Here is a 16,470-nt window from a genome sequence, read left to right on the forward strand (position 1 = left end):
CTTTCTTCAAAGGATCTTCTTTTGAGTCCAACAGAAATAAAAATAATGTCGTGAATTGGAACCACCCGAGGGTGAGTAAATGGTGAGTACATTTTGATTTTCCAGGTGAACGATCCCTTTAATTGTTTCACTAAAACAGGCCTTACAGTGTAATTTACACGTTCAGGCAAGAAGCAGAAGATCTGAAATGCAGCAGATTGTCTTTATTTACAAAAACAGAAACAAAGAAGGTAATCCAGAAGACAGAACCAACATAACAGCTTCACACATGTAAAGACATTACAGGACAAGGTGAAGAACTAAACTGGGGATTTAGGGTATGTTTACATAATGACAACGTACTAAAACTGAAAAGTTTTTCTATTGTATTTTTGTCAAGTTTTAAATACAGACAACAATGATGTCAAAACGATCCCAGTTCACACAGATCCACAAATAAAAACTAAAAACGCTGTATTATGTGGCAATGTTACTTTGTAAAGAGGCACTATGCTCACTAGTTGGAAAAGTTGTTTTCTATATGTGGTCTTAAATGAAAATCCCAAACCAGACACAGGTGAACATAATCGGTTAACCAATGAGGAGCCATAGAAAAGCCCTTATATGAAAATCCAAACCAGACACAGGTGAACATAATCAGTTAACTTATGAGGAACCATAGAAACGTCCTTATATTAGTGTCAAAAACAGACACAGGTGAACATAATCAGCTAACAATTCAGTAACCATAGAAACACCCTTATATGAGAATCCAAATCAGACACAGGTGAACATAATCAGCTAACCAATTAGGAACCATAGAAACACTCTTAAAATGAGAATCCAGACTAGACACAGGTGACCATAATCAGTCAACTAATGAGGAACCATAGAAACACCCCTATATTAGTGTCCAAACCAGACACAGGTGAACATAATCAGCTAACCAATGAGTAACCATAGAAACGCCCTTATATTAGTGTCCAAACCAGACACAGGTGAACATAATCAGCTAACCAATGAGTAACCATAGAAACGCCCTTATATTAGTGTCCAAACCAGACACAGGTGACCATAATCAGATAACCAATGAGTTACTATAGAAACGCCCTTATATTAGTGTACAAACCAGACACAGGTGAACACAATCAGTTAACTAATGAGGAACCATAGAAACACCCTTATATTAATGCCCAAAGCAGACACAGGTGACCACAATCAGATAACCAATGAGTTACCATAGAAACGCCTTTATATGAGAATCCAAATGAGACACAGGTGAACACAATCAGTTAACTAATGCGGAACCATAGAAACACCCTTATATTAATGCCCAAACCAGACACAGGTGACCATAATCAGATAACCAATGAGTAACCATAGAAACGCCCTTATGTGAGAATCCAAATCAGACACAGGTGAACATAATCAGCAAACCAATGAGGAACCATAGAAACACTCTTAAAATGAGAATCCAAACTAGACACAGGTGAACATAATCAGATAACCAATGGAGCACTATAGAAACACCTTTAAAATGAGGATCCAGAGTGCGCATCCCATGCATGCTGCGCTATCCCATGATGCCCCGTGAGCGAATTCATGAATGGAAGTAAAGCGACACAACTGTTGCAGGTAGATCACGTAACCATGACAAAATGGCGGATTCCATTCATACTTTTCACATTCATACTGTATAGAACGTACTTTTCTAAGGAAATAGAGTAGTACGTTTAAATTCAAATGCAGAACCTACTGAGTAGTAGGCGGTTTCGGACGCAGCCTTAGAAATGCCTTTGTATTAGAATTCAAACGAGACACAGGTGAACATAATCAGCTAACAAGAGAGTAACCATAGAAATGCCCTTAAATCAAAATACAAACCAAACACAGGTGAACATAACTAACAAGTCAGTAACCATAGAAACGCCCTTTTATGAGAATACAAACCAGACACAGGTGAACATAATCAGCTAATTAATAAGTAACCATAGAAACAACTTATATAAAGTTTAACTTAATATTTTTAGTCAGTTTGATTGATGTAAGTTGAGATTATCAGAAAAGTTTATTTGATTCAACTAAAACAATAGGTCTAGTAGTACTTATTCAGCTTTTATTTATTTATTTTTTTTAGAAAGAATGAACTGTATAGGTTTCATAAATTTGGGAGGTTTTTGAGCATTAAGAATAACTATAAAATGTAAACTTAAGAAATTAATCAATCAATCATTCAATCTAATCAGGTAAATACTAGTAACAATGATACATTCAAATACAATTAAATGCATATAATATAATAATAATAATAATAATAATAAAAAAATAATAATAATCAAGTTACTCAAATGGACTATGTGTGCAGAACTGTAGATTTTGAATGCATTATGCGGATAAATCAAGTCTCATCCCATCAGATTTACAACTAGAGCTATCTGTTTCACTTTTCTTTTTTTCCCTCCTTTTTTGGCTGCCAAACGGTTTGTGGGTGAAGATTCCGTCAAGCGTGGACAGCCCTCAGGTACACGGCAGTCAAGACTAAAGTGATAATTAATAGGCATCGCTGACGGCTAGAATCACCACCTCATACTTTGGTATTGTGCTTTGCCAGAAGCTGATGAATTTGAGACGTCACCAGCGCTGAGTGAGCCCAACAGGTGTTTCAATGACATGTCCTCATGCTCAGCTGTCTTGTGTGTGTGTGTGTGTGTGTGTGTGTGTGTCTGCCACTGTACATCACGATACTGAGATCATCATTTCGTAAGAACACACAACTCAGGCCAGAGTGCGGATTATGTTTTCTGATCCCACTGCCACTGCTTTAATGCAAGGAGATTGGCTCTGTGGATACAACCGAATGCAATGACGTCATGTTAATTTGCATTTATAGCAGTTCCAGCGTTATAAAATCTTGAAACAGAAATTTACAGATTGAATATGTTAGCAATATTCAACATATTTTTATATTTTACAAAACAACTAAGCACAGTGTTAGACGATCAGAAAAATATGAATCTAGAAAAACGTGTTTTATGTTTAAATGAAAGAAATAAAAATATGTTATGTATGTGACCAACATCTTTTTTTATACTGTAAATTAAACTGCACAACCTAAATGAAATAATACTAATACTAATAAAACTAAATGGTAATATTGACCTGAGCTGCAAAAAGAAAGTAAAAAATAAAAGCAAATAAAATTAGTGTTTTATTGTTTGTGTTCAGAGTAAACAAATGTTTTAAACAAATTAAATTGTAAAATGATGATGAAGTATAATAGGAAACACCTTATGACAAAATCTCATTAGTTACTAATGCATTAAGATCAAATCAATCTATTAATCGTGTTTTATATTGTAATTGAGAGAAATAAACATGCGTTATGTATGTGACCGTATGCGAGTTTAAGTATGCTTTATAGAAATTCTGTAAATTAAAATGCACAACTCAAAAGTGATAATACTAATCCAAACAAGAGTAAGAGTTAGCTCTTTATAGAACAGAAAATATTTAATTTATTAAGTTCTTTACGTTACATATCTCTGTTATGCATGTGACAGCAAGAAAATTGACACTTGTGTGACTTTGGTAAATCAAAATAATGGCACAGCGGGTAGCACGTTCGCCTCACAGCAAAAAGGTCGCTGGGTTGCTGGTTTGATCCTCGGCTCAGTTGGCGTTTCTGTGTGGAGTTTGCATGTTTTCCCTGCGTTCGCGTGGGTTTCCTCCGGGTACTCCGGTTTCCCCCACAGTCCAAAGACATGCGGTACAGGTGAATTGGGTAGGCTAAATTGTCTGTAGTGTTTGTGTGTGTATGTGTGGATGTTTCCCAGAGATGGGTTGCGGCTGGAAGGGCATCCGCTGCGTAAAAAATTGCTGGATAAGTTGGCGGTTCATTCCGCTGTGGCGACCCCTGAATAACAAAGGGACTAAGCCGAAACGAAAATGAATGAATGAATGTTTACAAACATTGATTGAGACACTTTCCCCTATTTTTTACAATACTGCCAACACACAACTATTAAAAAAAGTTGCTTTTTTTTCCTGAAAATATTTCTTTTTTATACCAATGTTAACATTTGTATGATATTGCTCAGGAGGTAACTGTAACACTTAAATGTTTTAAAATTTCCTAAACTTAACGACGACCATTCTCCATCCTGTCAGAACAGCATCATCTTTATCTCCCCTTCCAATTTCTTAAATCTAAAATGAACATGCGTTATGTATGTGACCAAAAAATTATTAGAGTTTACTTTGTAGAAATTCTGTGAATTAAACTGCACAACTCAAAAGAAACAATCCTGATTAAAAGGATAAAGGTTGTCTCTCTACAGAACAGAAAAGATTAATTTTATATTGTTTAAATTAGCGTTGTTGTGTATGTGACATTTCTCTGTTACGCATGTGATAGATGTGAAATTGCTTGTGTGACTTTGGTAAATCGAATCAAATAGTTTGAAAACGTTATCTGCGACATCTTTTTGTATTTTTATAGTAATTTCAGCACATACAACGTAACAAAGAGATTCGCTTTTATGATGAAAAATATTTTTGCTTCATGCCAACATTTAAATCTGCATAAACTTGCTCATTGGTTTACTGTAACACTTCCTTTTTTTAATGATTTCTCAAATGTAACAATGACTAACCATCATCTACCCTGCATCCTGGCAGAACAGCACCATATTTTCCTCTCCTAATTCTCTTAAATTCCAAATAAACATGCGTTATGCATGTGACCAAAAAAGTATACGAGTATAAGTATAAATTCTGTGAATTAAACTGCACAAATCAAAGAGATAATGCTAATTTATAGGATACAAGTAGGATACAAGTTTATTTTGTTTAACAATTTTGAAATTATAAGGAAAAAGCTTTGTTTTGTATGTGACATCTCTCAGTTACGCATGTGACTAATGTAAACTTGCCACTTTTGTGACTTTGGTAAATTAAATAAAATAGTTTGAAAACGTTGACTAAGACGTTGTTCAGTATTTTTACTACACTGTCAACACACACAACTTAGAAATGGATTCACTATTTTGGTGAAAATTAGGATTACGATTTACATTTGCATGGAATTGCTCATCAGTTACTGTAACACTTTCAAAATGTATTTTTTATACGATTTCCCAAATGTAACAGTGAGCAACTATCATCCACCCTTCGTCCTGGCAGAACTGCACCATCTTTACCTCCCCACAAATCTCTTAAATCCTAAATAATGTGTTGTGGACGCGACCAAAAAAAGTATGTGAGTTTAAGTATACATTGCAGAAATTCTGTGAATTAAACTGCGCATTTCAAAAGAGATAATACTAATCAAAAGAATAAGAGTTGGCTCTCTATAAAACAAAAATGATTCATATATATTTTTTGTTTAACATTTTTGCAATTATAAGGAAAAAGCTTTGTTTTGTATGTGACATCTCTCAGTTACGCATGCGACTGATGTGAACTTGCCACTTTTGTGACTTTGGTAATCCAAATAAAATAGTTTGAAAACGTTGACGGAGACATTTTTCAGTATTTTTACTATACAGGCAACACACACAAGTTAGAAAACGGTTTGACTATTTAGGTGAAAATTAGTATAAAAATTTACATTTGCATGGAATTGCTCATCAGTTAATTGTAACACTTTCAAAATGTATTTTTTATGCGATTTCCAAAATTACCAACTATCACCCACCCTTCATCCTGGCAGAACAGCACCATCTTTACCTCCCCACAAATCTCCTAAATCCAAAATAAACATGTGTTGTGGATGTGACCAAAAAAAGCATGCGAGTTTAAGTATAGATTGCAGAAATTCTGTGAATTAAACTGCGCATTTCAAAAGAGATAATACTAATGAAAAGAATAAGAGTTGGCTCTCTATAAAACAAAAATGATTTATTTTATTTTGTTTAACAATTTTTCAATTATAAGGAGAAAGCTTTGTTTTGTATGTGACATCTCTAAGTTATGCATGTGACTGATGTGAACTTGCCACTTTTGTGACTGGTTATACAAATAAAATTGTTTAAAAACGTTGACAGAGACATTTTTCAGTATTTTTACTATACTGGCAACACACACAACTTAGAAAATGGTTTCACTATTTTGGTGAAAATTAGTATTAAGATTTACATTTGCATGGAATTGCTCATCAGTTAATTGTAACACTTTCAAAATGTATTTTTTTATGCGATTTCCCAAATTACCAACTTCACCCTTCATCCTGGCAGAACAGCACCATCTTAACCTCCCCACAAATCTCCTAAATCCAAAATAAACGTGTTGTGGATGTGACCAAAAAAAAGTATGAGAGTTTAAGTATAGATTGCAGAAATTCTGTGAATTAAACTGCGCATTTCAAAAGACATAATACTAATCAATAGAATAAGAGTTGGCTCTCTATAAAACAAAAATTAATTATTATTTGTTTAACATTTTTGCAATTATAAGGAAAAAGCTTTGTTTTGTATGTGACATCTCTCAGTTACGCATGTGACTGATGTGAACTTGCCACTTTTGTGACTGGTAATACAAATAAAATAGTTTGAAAACGTTGACGGAGACATTTTTCAGTATTTTTACTATACAGTCAACACACACAACTTAGAAATGGATTCACTATTTTGGTGAAAATTAGTATTAAGATTTACATTTGCATGGAATTGCTCATCAGTTAATTGTAACACTTTCAAAATGTATTTTTTATGCGATTTCCCAAATTACCAACCATCATCCACTCTTCGTCCTGGCAGAACAGCACCATCTTTACCTCCACACAAATCTCTTAAATCCTAAATAAACATGTGTTGTGGATGTGACCAAAAAAAGCATGCGAGTTTAAGTATAGATTGCAGAAATTCTGTGAATTAAACTGCGCATTTCAAAAGAGATAATACTAATGAAAAGAATAAGAGTTGGCTCTCTATAAAACAAAAACGAATCATTTTATTTTGTTTAAAATATTTGCATTTATGAATAAAAAGCTTTGTTGTGTATGTGACATCGCTGTTATGGATGTGACAGACGTGAAATTGCCACTTGTGTGACTTTGATAAATCAAATAAAATTGTTTGAAAATCTTTTTGTTTTTACGATTTCCCAAACATTATGATGACCAACAATCATCCACCCTCCATCCTGGCAGAACAGCACCAACTTTACCTCCCCCCAAATCTCCTAAATCCAGGTAATTAAAAGACAAAAGGCCAGAAATGAACATTCCCTTTGCTCTGGAGTCTTAGATTTATTTGCTCACTTTTCATCTGAAGTGTATCCAGTCTCGGTTTTAATGCATATTTCAGCAAGCCCAAGCAAGCGCACCTCTGAATTACCACTTTACTTGTAGGCCCCGGGGCCACAGAGCCGACTTTGACATCAAGAGAGAAGTGTTTGGGAGAAGGAATGTGCGGCAAGCTTTCACCTCCAGGTATTTATCTTTTAAGGTGGAGCGCAGGGTGGAGGGGGGTGTTTAGGGTGCAGTCAGGCAACACCACCTTGGAGGAAACCATGATCGTGCTCACTATACCCGACCCACATCATCATAATAATTAGGCTTCTGCCGTGATCAGATTTTCGTGTTGCAAGCTTTTATCACGGTATACAGTTATATTGACCTAAGCTGCATAAAAGGTATGATATATGAAATGCATTATTGTACGTTCAGAGTAGATGAAAGTGTATTTATCTATATACACAATAAATATACACAGCACACACATATATATTATGTCTAAACAAGTTTTTATTTTTGATGTGATTAATCACGATTAATATTTGCACAGCATGTACACTCACTGGCCACTTTATTAGGTACACTGTCCAACTGCTCGCGAATTTCTAATCAGCCAATCACATGGCAGCAACTCAATGCATATAGGCATGTAGACATGGTCAAGACGATCGGCTGCAGTTCAAACTGAGCATCAGAATGGGGAAGAAAGAGGATATAAGTGACTTTGAACGTGGCATGGTTGTTGGTGCCAGTCTGAGTATTTCAGAACCTGCAGATCTACTGGGGTTTTCACGCACACCTAGCTCTAGGGTTTACAGAGAATGGTCTGAAAGAGAGAAAATATCCAGAGAGTGGCAGTTCTGTGGGTGCAAATGCCTTGTTGATGCCAGAGGAGAATGGCCAGACTGGTTCCAGCTGATAGAAAGGCAAAAGAAACTCAAATAAGCACTCGTTACAATCAAGGTCTGCAGAAGAGCATCTCTGAACACACAACACGTCCAACCTTGAGGCAGATGGGCTACAGCAGCAGAAGACCACACTGAGTGTCACTCCTGTCAGCTAAGAACAGGAAACTGAGGCTACAATTCACACAGGCGCACCAAAACTGGACAATAGAAGATTGGAGAAACGTTGCCTGCTCTGATGAGTCGATTTCTGCTGCCACTTTCATATGGTCGGGTCAGAATTTGGCATCAACAACATGAAAGCATGGATCCATCCTGCCTTGTATTAACTGTTCAGGCTGGTGGTGGTGGTGTAATGGTGTGGGAGATATTTTCTTGGCACACTTTGGGCTCATTAGTACCAACTGAGCATCAACGCCACAGCCTACCTGAGCATTGCTGTTGACCATGTCCATCCCTTTATGACCACAGTGTACTCATCTTCTGATGGCTACTTCCAGCAGGATAACGCGCCATGTCGTAGAGCATAAATCATCTCAGACTGGCTTATTGAACATGACAATGAGTCCACTGTACTTAAATGGCCTCCACAGTCACCAGATCTCAATCCAATAGAGCACCTCTGGAATGTGGTGGAAAGGGAGATTGGCTGACAAATCTGCAGCAACTGTGTGATGCTCTTATGTCAATATGAACCAAAATCTTTGAGGAATATTTCCACCTTGTTGAATCTATGCCACGAACGATTAAGGCAGCTCTGAAGGCAAAAGGGGTCCAATCCACTACTTATAAGGTGTACCTAATAAAGTGGCCAGTGAGTGTATATATTTACAAGTTAAAAGCTATACATTATTTCTATAATATGCATATATATTTTATATCTAAGTATGAATAATAATTTTCTTAAATATGTGCATGCATGTATGCATATATATATGTATATATATATATATATATATATATATATATATATATATATATATATATATGTGTATATATATATATATATATATATGTATATATATATATATATATATATATATATATATATATATATATATATATATATATATATATATATATATATATATATATATATATATATATATATATATACAGTTGAAGTCAGAATTATTAGCCCCCTTTGAGTTTTTTCCTTCTTTTTTAAACAATTCCCAAATGATGTTTAAAAGAGCAAGGAAATTTTCACAGTGTGTCTGATAATATTTTTTCTTCTGGAGAAAGTCTGATTTGTTTTATTTCAGCTAGAATAAAAGCAGTTTTTAATTTTTTAAACACCATTTTAGAGACAAAATTATTAGCCCCTTTAAACTATATTTTTTCTTGATAGTCTACAGAACAAACCATCGAAATACAATAACTTGCCTAATTGCCCTAACCTGCCTAGTTCACCAAATTAACTTAGTTAAGCCTTTAAATGTCACTTCAAGCTGTATAGAAGTTTCTTGAAGAATATCTAGACAAATATTATTTACTGTCATCATGACAAGATAAAATAAATCAGTTATTAGAGATGAGTTAATAAAACTATTTTCTATAAAATGTGTTGAAAAAAATCTGCTTTCCGTTAAACAAAAAGTGAGGAAAAAATACGTAAGCAATCTAATAATTCAAGGGGGCTAATAATTCTGACTTCAACTGTATATATATATATATATATATATATATATATATATATATATATATATATATATATATATATATATATATATAGTACACACATATATTATGTAAAAACAAACTTAATTTTGGATGCAATTAATCACGATTAATTTTAAGCTAAAAAAACTGCAGATTAACTATATTTACATATAACAACTTACATTTGATTGTAATTTATAACTTATTTAATTGTAATGCAATAACATGCACCAATAATTATTGTAGAAAGCACTATACAAACAGACTCGAATTGACTTGACCAAGTTATAGTTTAGGTAGTCTGTGCATAGTCAAACCATGTGAAAGAAACCCAATACTGCCAATTTGTCCCATAAACAGGCATTGGTGGCGGTGGTGCAGGAAGTGTGCAGTGAGTCAGTCAGTGTGCAGGTTATCATATCACATAACTCTGGAGGACCGCAGGCCACCCTGCAGAGCTCAATTGCCCAACGCTGTCAGTGTGCGTTCACGTCTGTCCGTTCTGTTACGGGAAAGCCAACCTCAACGTTTAAAGGTATAGTTCATTAAATATATGCTATAATAATAAATAGTGAGCATCAAGCATGGAATGATAACCATGTTCAAGGTATAGCGCGGTTTGGAAAAGTCAAGGTTTTAAAACTGTATACTGATGTATCTCTAAAGTATATGTTTTTTTTTTTTAGGACAAGAGTATCTCCAGCAGAAAAGATTTCCAAAGATGCCGTTTTAAATTCAAAATCTTTGTTTTTGAAACTAATGAAGACAGCAGAAGACATTGTTTAACTTTAATTATTTAGTCTGACATGTTTACTGCTCCAAAATATAATTTCAAGAGTTCACACTTAGATACTGCTTGACAACTGTAAGCAGGTTTGGCATGCTGTCCCGGGAGAGAACCCTGAGCTCGGAGATAGTTGAGCCCAGGGCTCCCGCCAGGTCCATAGAGCATGTGAGGGGAGTACGAGATCAGGTGGTTCTCGAGAGCTCCCCTTTTTTGTAAAGGACAAGAGGAGGAGAAAGGGGTGGATGCGGGGTTTCTTCGAAAAAACGAAGATAAGGGAGTAATATCTAGCTAGGCTACTTATGAGCCCCTTTCACACAGTGATACCGGTAAATATCTGGAAAATTTCCGGAACGACTTTACCGGTATATACAAAAAAGCGCTGTTCACACAGGCGAGGACGTTACGGAAATTTTCCGGAAAAGAGCGTTCACACATCCATTCCAAAATACCGGTAAATTCTGACATCATTCACCACAAATGAGCTTTAAACGGCTGCGCTTGTATTTGTAAACATTTGACTAAATTACAAACTCTGTGGATGATCAATATTGTGAACAACTTTCGCAGGATCACTTTCTCATGTCGAGATGTTCATAATATGTGCGTGTGCTGGCGCTCACAGGCTGTTTCATGGGCACACGCAAAGCTTGAAGGTAAACAATCAACGGCTTATCATAAGCATCTCATCGATGATTATTTGCACAGTTGGCATTAAGAAGAACATATAAACGTGATCTGACTAACTTCTAGCAGCTAAATGTGTCTGGAAAAATATTCAAAGGCTTTTATTCTCACAAACCGCGCGGACGTAAATGCGTCTGACTGTTGTGATTGGCTAAAGCAGACGTCTCACGTCAGCACGTTCTAGACGTGCACGCGCTTATTACGGGAATCTTCCTTCTGCATTCACACAGCGCAGCATTCCGGCAAATTGCCGGTAATGTTACAACTTCTCTTTCCGGAAAATAGCCAGAACGAATTTACCGGTATTTTCAAAAAGGACCTGTTCACACATACAAGCTTTCCGGAAAATAGCCAGAACGAATTTACCGGTATTTTCAAAAAGGACCTGTTCACACATACAAGCTTTCCGGAAAATAGCCAGAACGAATTTACCGGTATTTTCAAAAAGGACCTGTTCACACATACAAGCCTTCCGGAAAATAGCCAGAACGAATTTACCGGTATTTTCAACAAGGACCTGTTCACACATACAAGCTTTCCGGAAAATTGCCGGTAATTTTCCGGAAAGGTCTGTATGTGTGAAAGGGGCTATAGTGAGTTAGGATAGATCTGATTGGCTAACTAATGAGTGTAGATAGGTGGCCAGCTGCAGTCAATTATATCACGTGCTCCTCTCGAAATTAGTTTAAAAACTTCACAAATGTTTCCCAAATTAAAATATATTGTGTTCAAAGGGGAAAACAATTCTTGTTTTTTACCCAGACATTTAAATAGAATATATTTTAGAGCAGTAATCGCAATACCGTAATACCATGAAATTTTTATCCAAGGTTATCATATCATCAGAATCTCAATCCGGCCCATGCCTAGTGAACTTACAATAATAATAATGAGTAAATTTAAATTTTTGGGTGAACCATCCCTTTACTGCTTTTTTTTTCAGGATAGACACAAACCAGCAGCTAAAAGATTATATTTAGAGCTCTATCAAAAGCTTAATACAAAAAAAAACAACAACATAAAACTGGCACAATCATTGCGCCTTCAAACAAACAAGACACAAAAAAATTCCAATTTTCAAGTTGGAAACATGACGTGAACATTCTGTAGAGTTTGGCAGCTGTCTGTGGCTGTATATACTGATTGGTAGATACAGTAGCTTTTTATATTGATTATTAGACATGTTTAAACCATTCGACACACATCAATTCCCTTTACTCTTTAAAAAAAAAAAAAACTACAATTCTCATGCTTGAAATAAGAGTATTTATCACAGAAATATACTGTACACTCTTAAAAAATAAAGGTAACTTTTCATAAAGTACACGTGCGCCTGAAGGATCTATATTGGTACTGTACCTTAAATTAAAAATTGAAGAGGTAAACTTTTTAGGTAAACTATATGCCATTGTATGTATGCATTGAAGTGTATTCACCGTTTCTGGATATTATTTACAGTTAAATGTTTTTTTTATTACATTAAATGCACTTAAGTAGGACCTTAATATATATTTATACTATCATTATTACTATTAAACTACTTACACTTTCCTTGAAATGGGGTTTGCGATTGCCGAACGTAAACTGAATATGCGTAATTGTCTAATTATCTTGTTTCTGTTGAGACTTGAATGATATGAATTTAACCACTTTTGTAATTACAGATTCGTTATAATTAGGATGTTCACTTGTACTGCAGTTACAATTAGAATCGCATACTTCAAATATGCTTTATTATGTTAGTCAACACATAAGTGTGCTTCTTTAAGGCATGATAAATCATTTTAAAAGTGTTTTAATTTATTACAAAGAGCACTATTATCTGACCTTTTACTTCATGAATAGTAAAATATATGCATAGTACATTAAAAAAAAAAGAGTATTCAATGTAATTAAGAGCACTTTTATTTAGCTCCCCTAAAAAGAGGTTTCTGGATGGTGTTTCCCTGAATTGGCGTTGTGGATGAGAAGGAAAGCACATCTTTGAAAATCCCAAGAGGGTCAGACAGACAACAATTACCTAAAACAGAGCGGCCTGGACTGTGACTAATGACCTACTCAATTACAGCTTTTACAACCACTGAGAAAACTCTGCTTTATTGTCTTTCCTCCCTGAAACAATGATCCCGAGGTGTGTGTGTGTGTGTTTGCATGGAATCAGTGCAGTAGCCTTATATAAGACATCCTTAATCTTATTAAACATAAAATAATACTACTTTTTGTGTAAAATTTGTCTTTAAAACACAATTCTACATATAATTAAGAAAATGTTGCTCTTTAAAACAGCTACACAGCTTCATCAGATAGATTTATGAGATTTTGTTACTTAAACCACAATAATTATTCGTTCAAAAACGAATTATGAACATGCTTAGCGCTAGTATAAATAATTCAGATGAGATTTAATATTAATTAGCGATATTAAGCAGTATTTATCAACAATACAGCGCGAAATGTCGCTACAATTATCATCACATACAGTTAGCATGAAGTCAGTCAGGTTTTAAATGCTCTTTTTGGAGTAGATTTAAGTCATGACATGACATTAAGACTTAACCCCTGAGGGAAATATGACAATTTCCAACATTAGGATAGTCATTGATTATCAAATAGCTAAATACCAACAATTTTAACAAATTTATTTGATAGCTATTGTTGATAAATTGAACAAGCGTTTGTACACAAACAAACAGTGTACGCTAATCAAAGTCGATTTTACGGTACGATTAACAGGTGCACGACAGACAGACAGACCACCAGATAGATAGATAGATAGATAGATAGACAGATAGATAGATAGATAGATAGATAGATAGATAGATAGATAGATAGACAGACAGACAGACAGACAGACAGACAGACAGACAGATGATGGATGGATGGATGGATGGATGGATGGATGGATGGATGGATGGATGGATGGATGGATGGATGGATGGATGGATGGATGGATAGATAGATAGATAGATAGATAGATAGATAGATAGATAGATAGATAGATAGATAGATAGATAGATAGATAGATAGATAGATGATAGACAAAAACATAGATAGATAGATAGACAGACAGACAGACAGACAGACAGACAGACAGACAGACAGACAGACAGACAGACAGACAGATAGATAGATAGATAGATAGATAAATAGACAGACAAAGACATAGATAGATAGATAGATAGATAGATAGATAGATAGATAGATAGATAGATAGATAGATAGATAGAAAAATACATAGATAGATAGATAGATAGATAGATAGATAGATAGATAGATAGATAGATAGATAGATAGATAGATAGATAGATAGATAGATAGATAGATGATAGATAGATAAAGACAGACAGACAGACAGACAGACAGACAGACAGACAGACAGACAGACAGACAGACAGACAGATAGATAGATAGATAGATAGATAGATAGATAGATAGATAGATAGATAGATAGATAGATAGATGGCGTCTTCGAGTATTGTTTACAGCTTACGTCACACACATTTTCAATCCCCCCGAATCATTGTCAAGTTGAAAGCTGGACATTTTACCCTTCCTAAACAACAAAACTTGATGTTTTCAACAGATAGAGGTTAAAGAAGTCATAAAACTTACCACCATATCGGGTAGCTTGCCATGACACGCGTGAGCCCACAAAAAAGGAACAGGAAATATCCAAGATATATCATCCTTTAAAAAAGTTAGGCTTAAACTGACACGCACACGCGCGCACACACATACACCCGCGCGCGCACACACACACACACACACTCACTCACTCACTCATTCACACACACATACACACGCACTCGCCCGCGATTGTCAATGAGAAAACACGAGGTGATGTTGAGCGATATTCTCTCCGGTAATCCTACAGCCGTCTCCCGTGCGCGTTCATGAGGCGCATATTAAAAGTTGAGAGCAGCTTTTGCGTTCGGACCCAATCACAGGCTTTTGCCACGGGCGGAATTTTGACGATACAGTCACTCAGTCAGCCTGAACCGCAATGCTCGGGACACTCAGACTGTTTTAATAGTTATTGAGACATGCGAGGCTTTGTGTGTTATATATATAAGGTTGTCTAAGGGTGGGTGGGGGGACCCCTGTGGATTGGGTAGCTATAACAACCTGTCCGGATTTCACCCCCTGGTTTAAAGCCCCTCATATGCAAAAATGAAAACGTGTGAATTGCTTTGCTTGCCTTTCGAAATGCTTGCATCGACGTGCTCATATTATTCTAATAATAATACAAGTAATTTAAAAACTAACTAAATAACGATATTAGTAACAAAAGAGACAAATAAATACATTAAATAGACCCGAATGTCTATTATTAACACATTAAATCTATATTTGTATTTGTATTTATCTATATAAAACTGAACATTTTAAAACACAAGGATTTGTTTTGATCTTTGAAATTATATAAAATATTTTAAGCATCAATAATAATGTAATTTTTAATTATGCCTATACTACATGAAGCGAATCTACGTTCGCCTCAGTCATATTATTTTACATTATTTTATAATAATTTGGTTACATTTTATTTTAAGGTACAATTCCCGCTATTAATGAACCACTAACTATGACATTTATGCCTTTAAAATATTATAATTCGCTTCTTATAATAATTAAGGTAGCACTTTTAATTATTAGATATGATTAGGGATGCAGAATAAGATCGTGCCTAATTTGTACAAACAGTATGCATGTAATAAGCCACTAGTAGCCTAATAGAAGAATTGCTACACCGTAAAATATTATATGATCTATTAGTCAAGACAGCATATGTTTTTAGTTAATTAAACCAAGTTAAACATGTTCTAATTTAATAATAAATTTGTAAGTTCAATGGACTCATAAGGTTAATTTGATTCAGCTTATAAAATTAAAGCAATACGTTTTTTTTTTTTGTTTTTTTTTTTTTACAGCAGGCTATACTTAAACAAAATGTGTTTTAGTAATACGTTAAATAGGAGGATCACGATAAATAATATATTAGTTATTTTAATTGTCGCATTTTAAAATTGGGAAATGTTTATTCCGCGTGAATCGCTGTTGCAACATTCCTTCAAGTTTCAGAGTAAATTCCTTCAAAGCACATGTTGTCTTTCCGACTGGAAGTGTATTCATCCTGTGTATTCATATTCATTGATCTTCCACACACACACACACCTGATCAAATGCGCTTTGTGGTGGAACAGGTCCTTCACAGTTTT

At 34.9% G+C, this 16,470-nt stretch overlaps 1 protein-coding gene across 2 annotated transcripts in view; it reads right to left on the reverse strand.

Annotated features, from left to right (window-relative positions):
* The window catches only part of wnt3a (wingless-type MMTV integration site family, member 3A), a 55,783-nt gene extending 40,491 nt beyond the window's left edge, over positions 1-15,292 (reverse strand). The window contains exon 1 of one of the 2 annotated variants that reach the window (XM_005163660.6): positions 14,864-15,292. In XM_005163660.6, coding sequence (XP_005163717.1) covers positions 14,864-14,937 — 74 coding nt within the window. In that variant the 5' untranslated portion in view covers positions 14,938-15,292. 2 annotated transcript variants of the gene reach the window in all.
* Between the last annotated feature and the right edge of the window lie 1,178 nt (positions 15,293-16,470).

Source organism: Danio rerio, chromosome 2 (assembly GCF_049306965.1).
Source record: "Danio rerio strain Tuebingen ecotype United States chromosome 2, GRCz12tu, whole genome shotgun sequence".
In the NCBI taxonomy this organism is placed as follows: domain Eukaryota; kingdom Metazoa; phylum Chordata; class Actinopteri; order Cypriniformes; family Danionidae; genus Danio; species Danio rerio.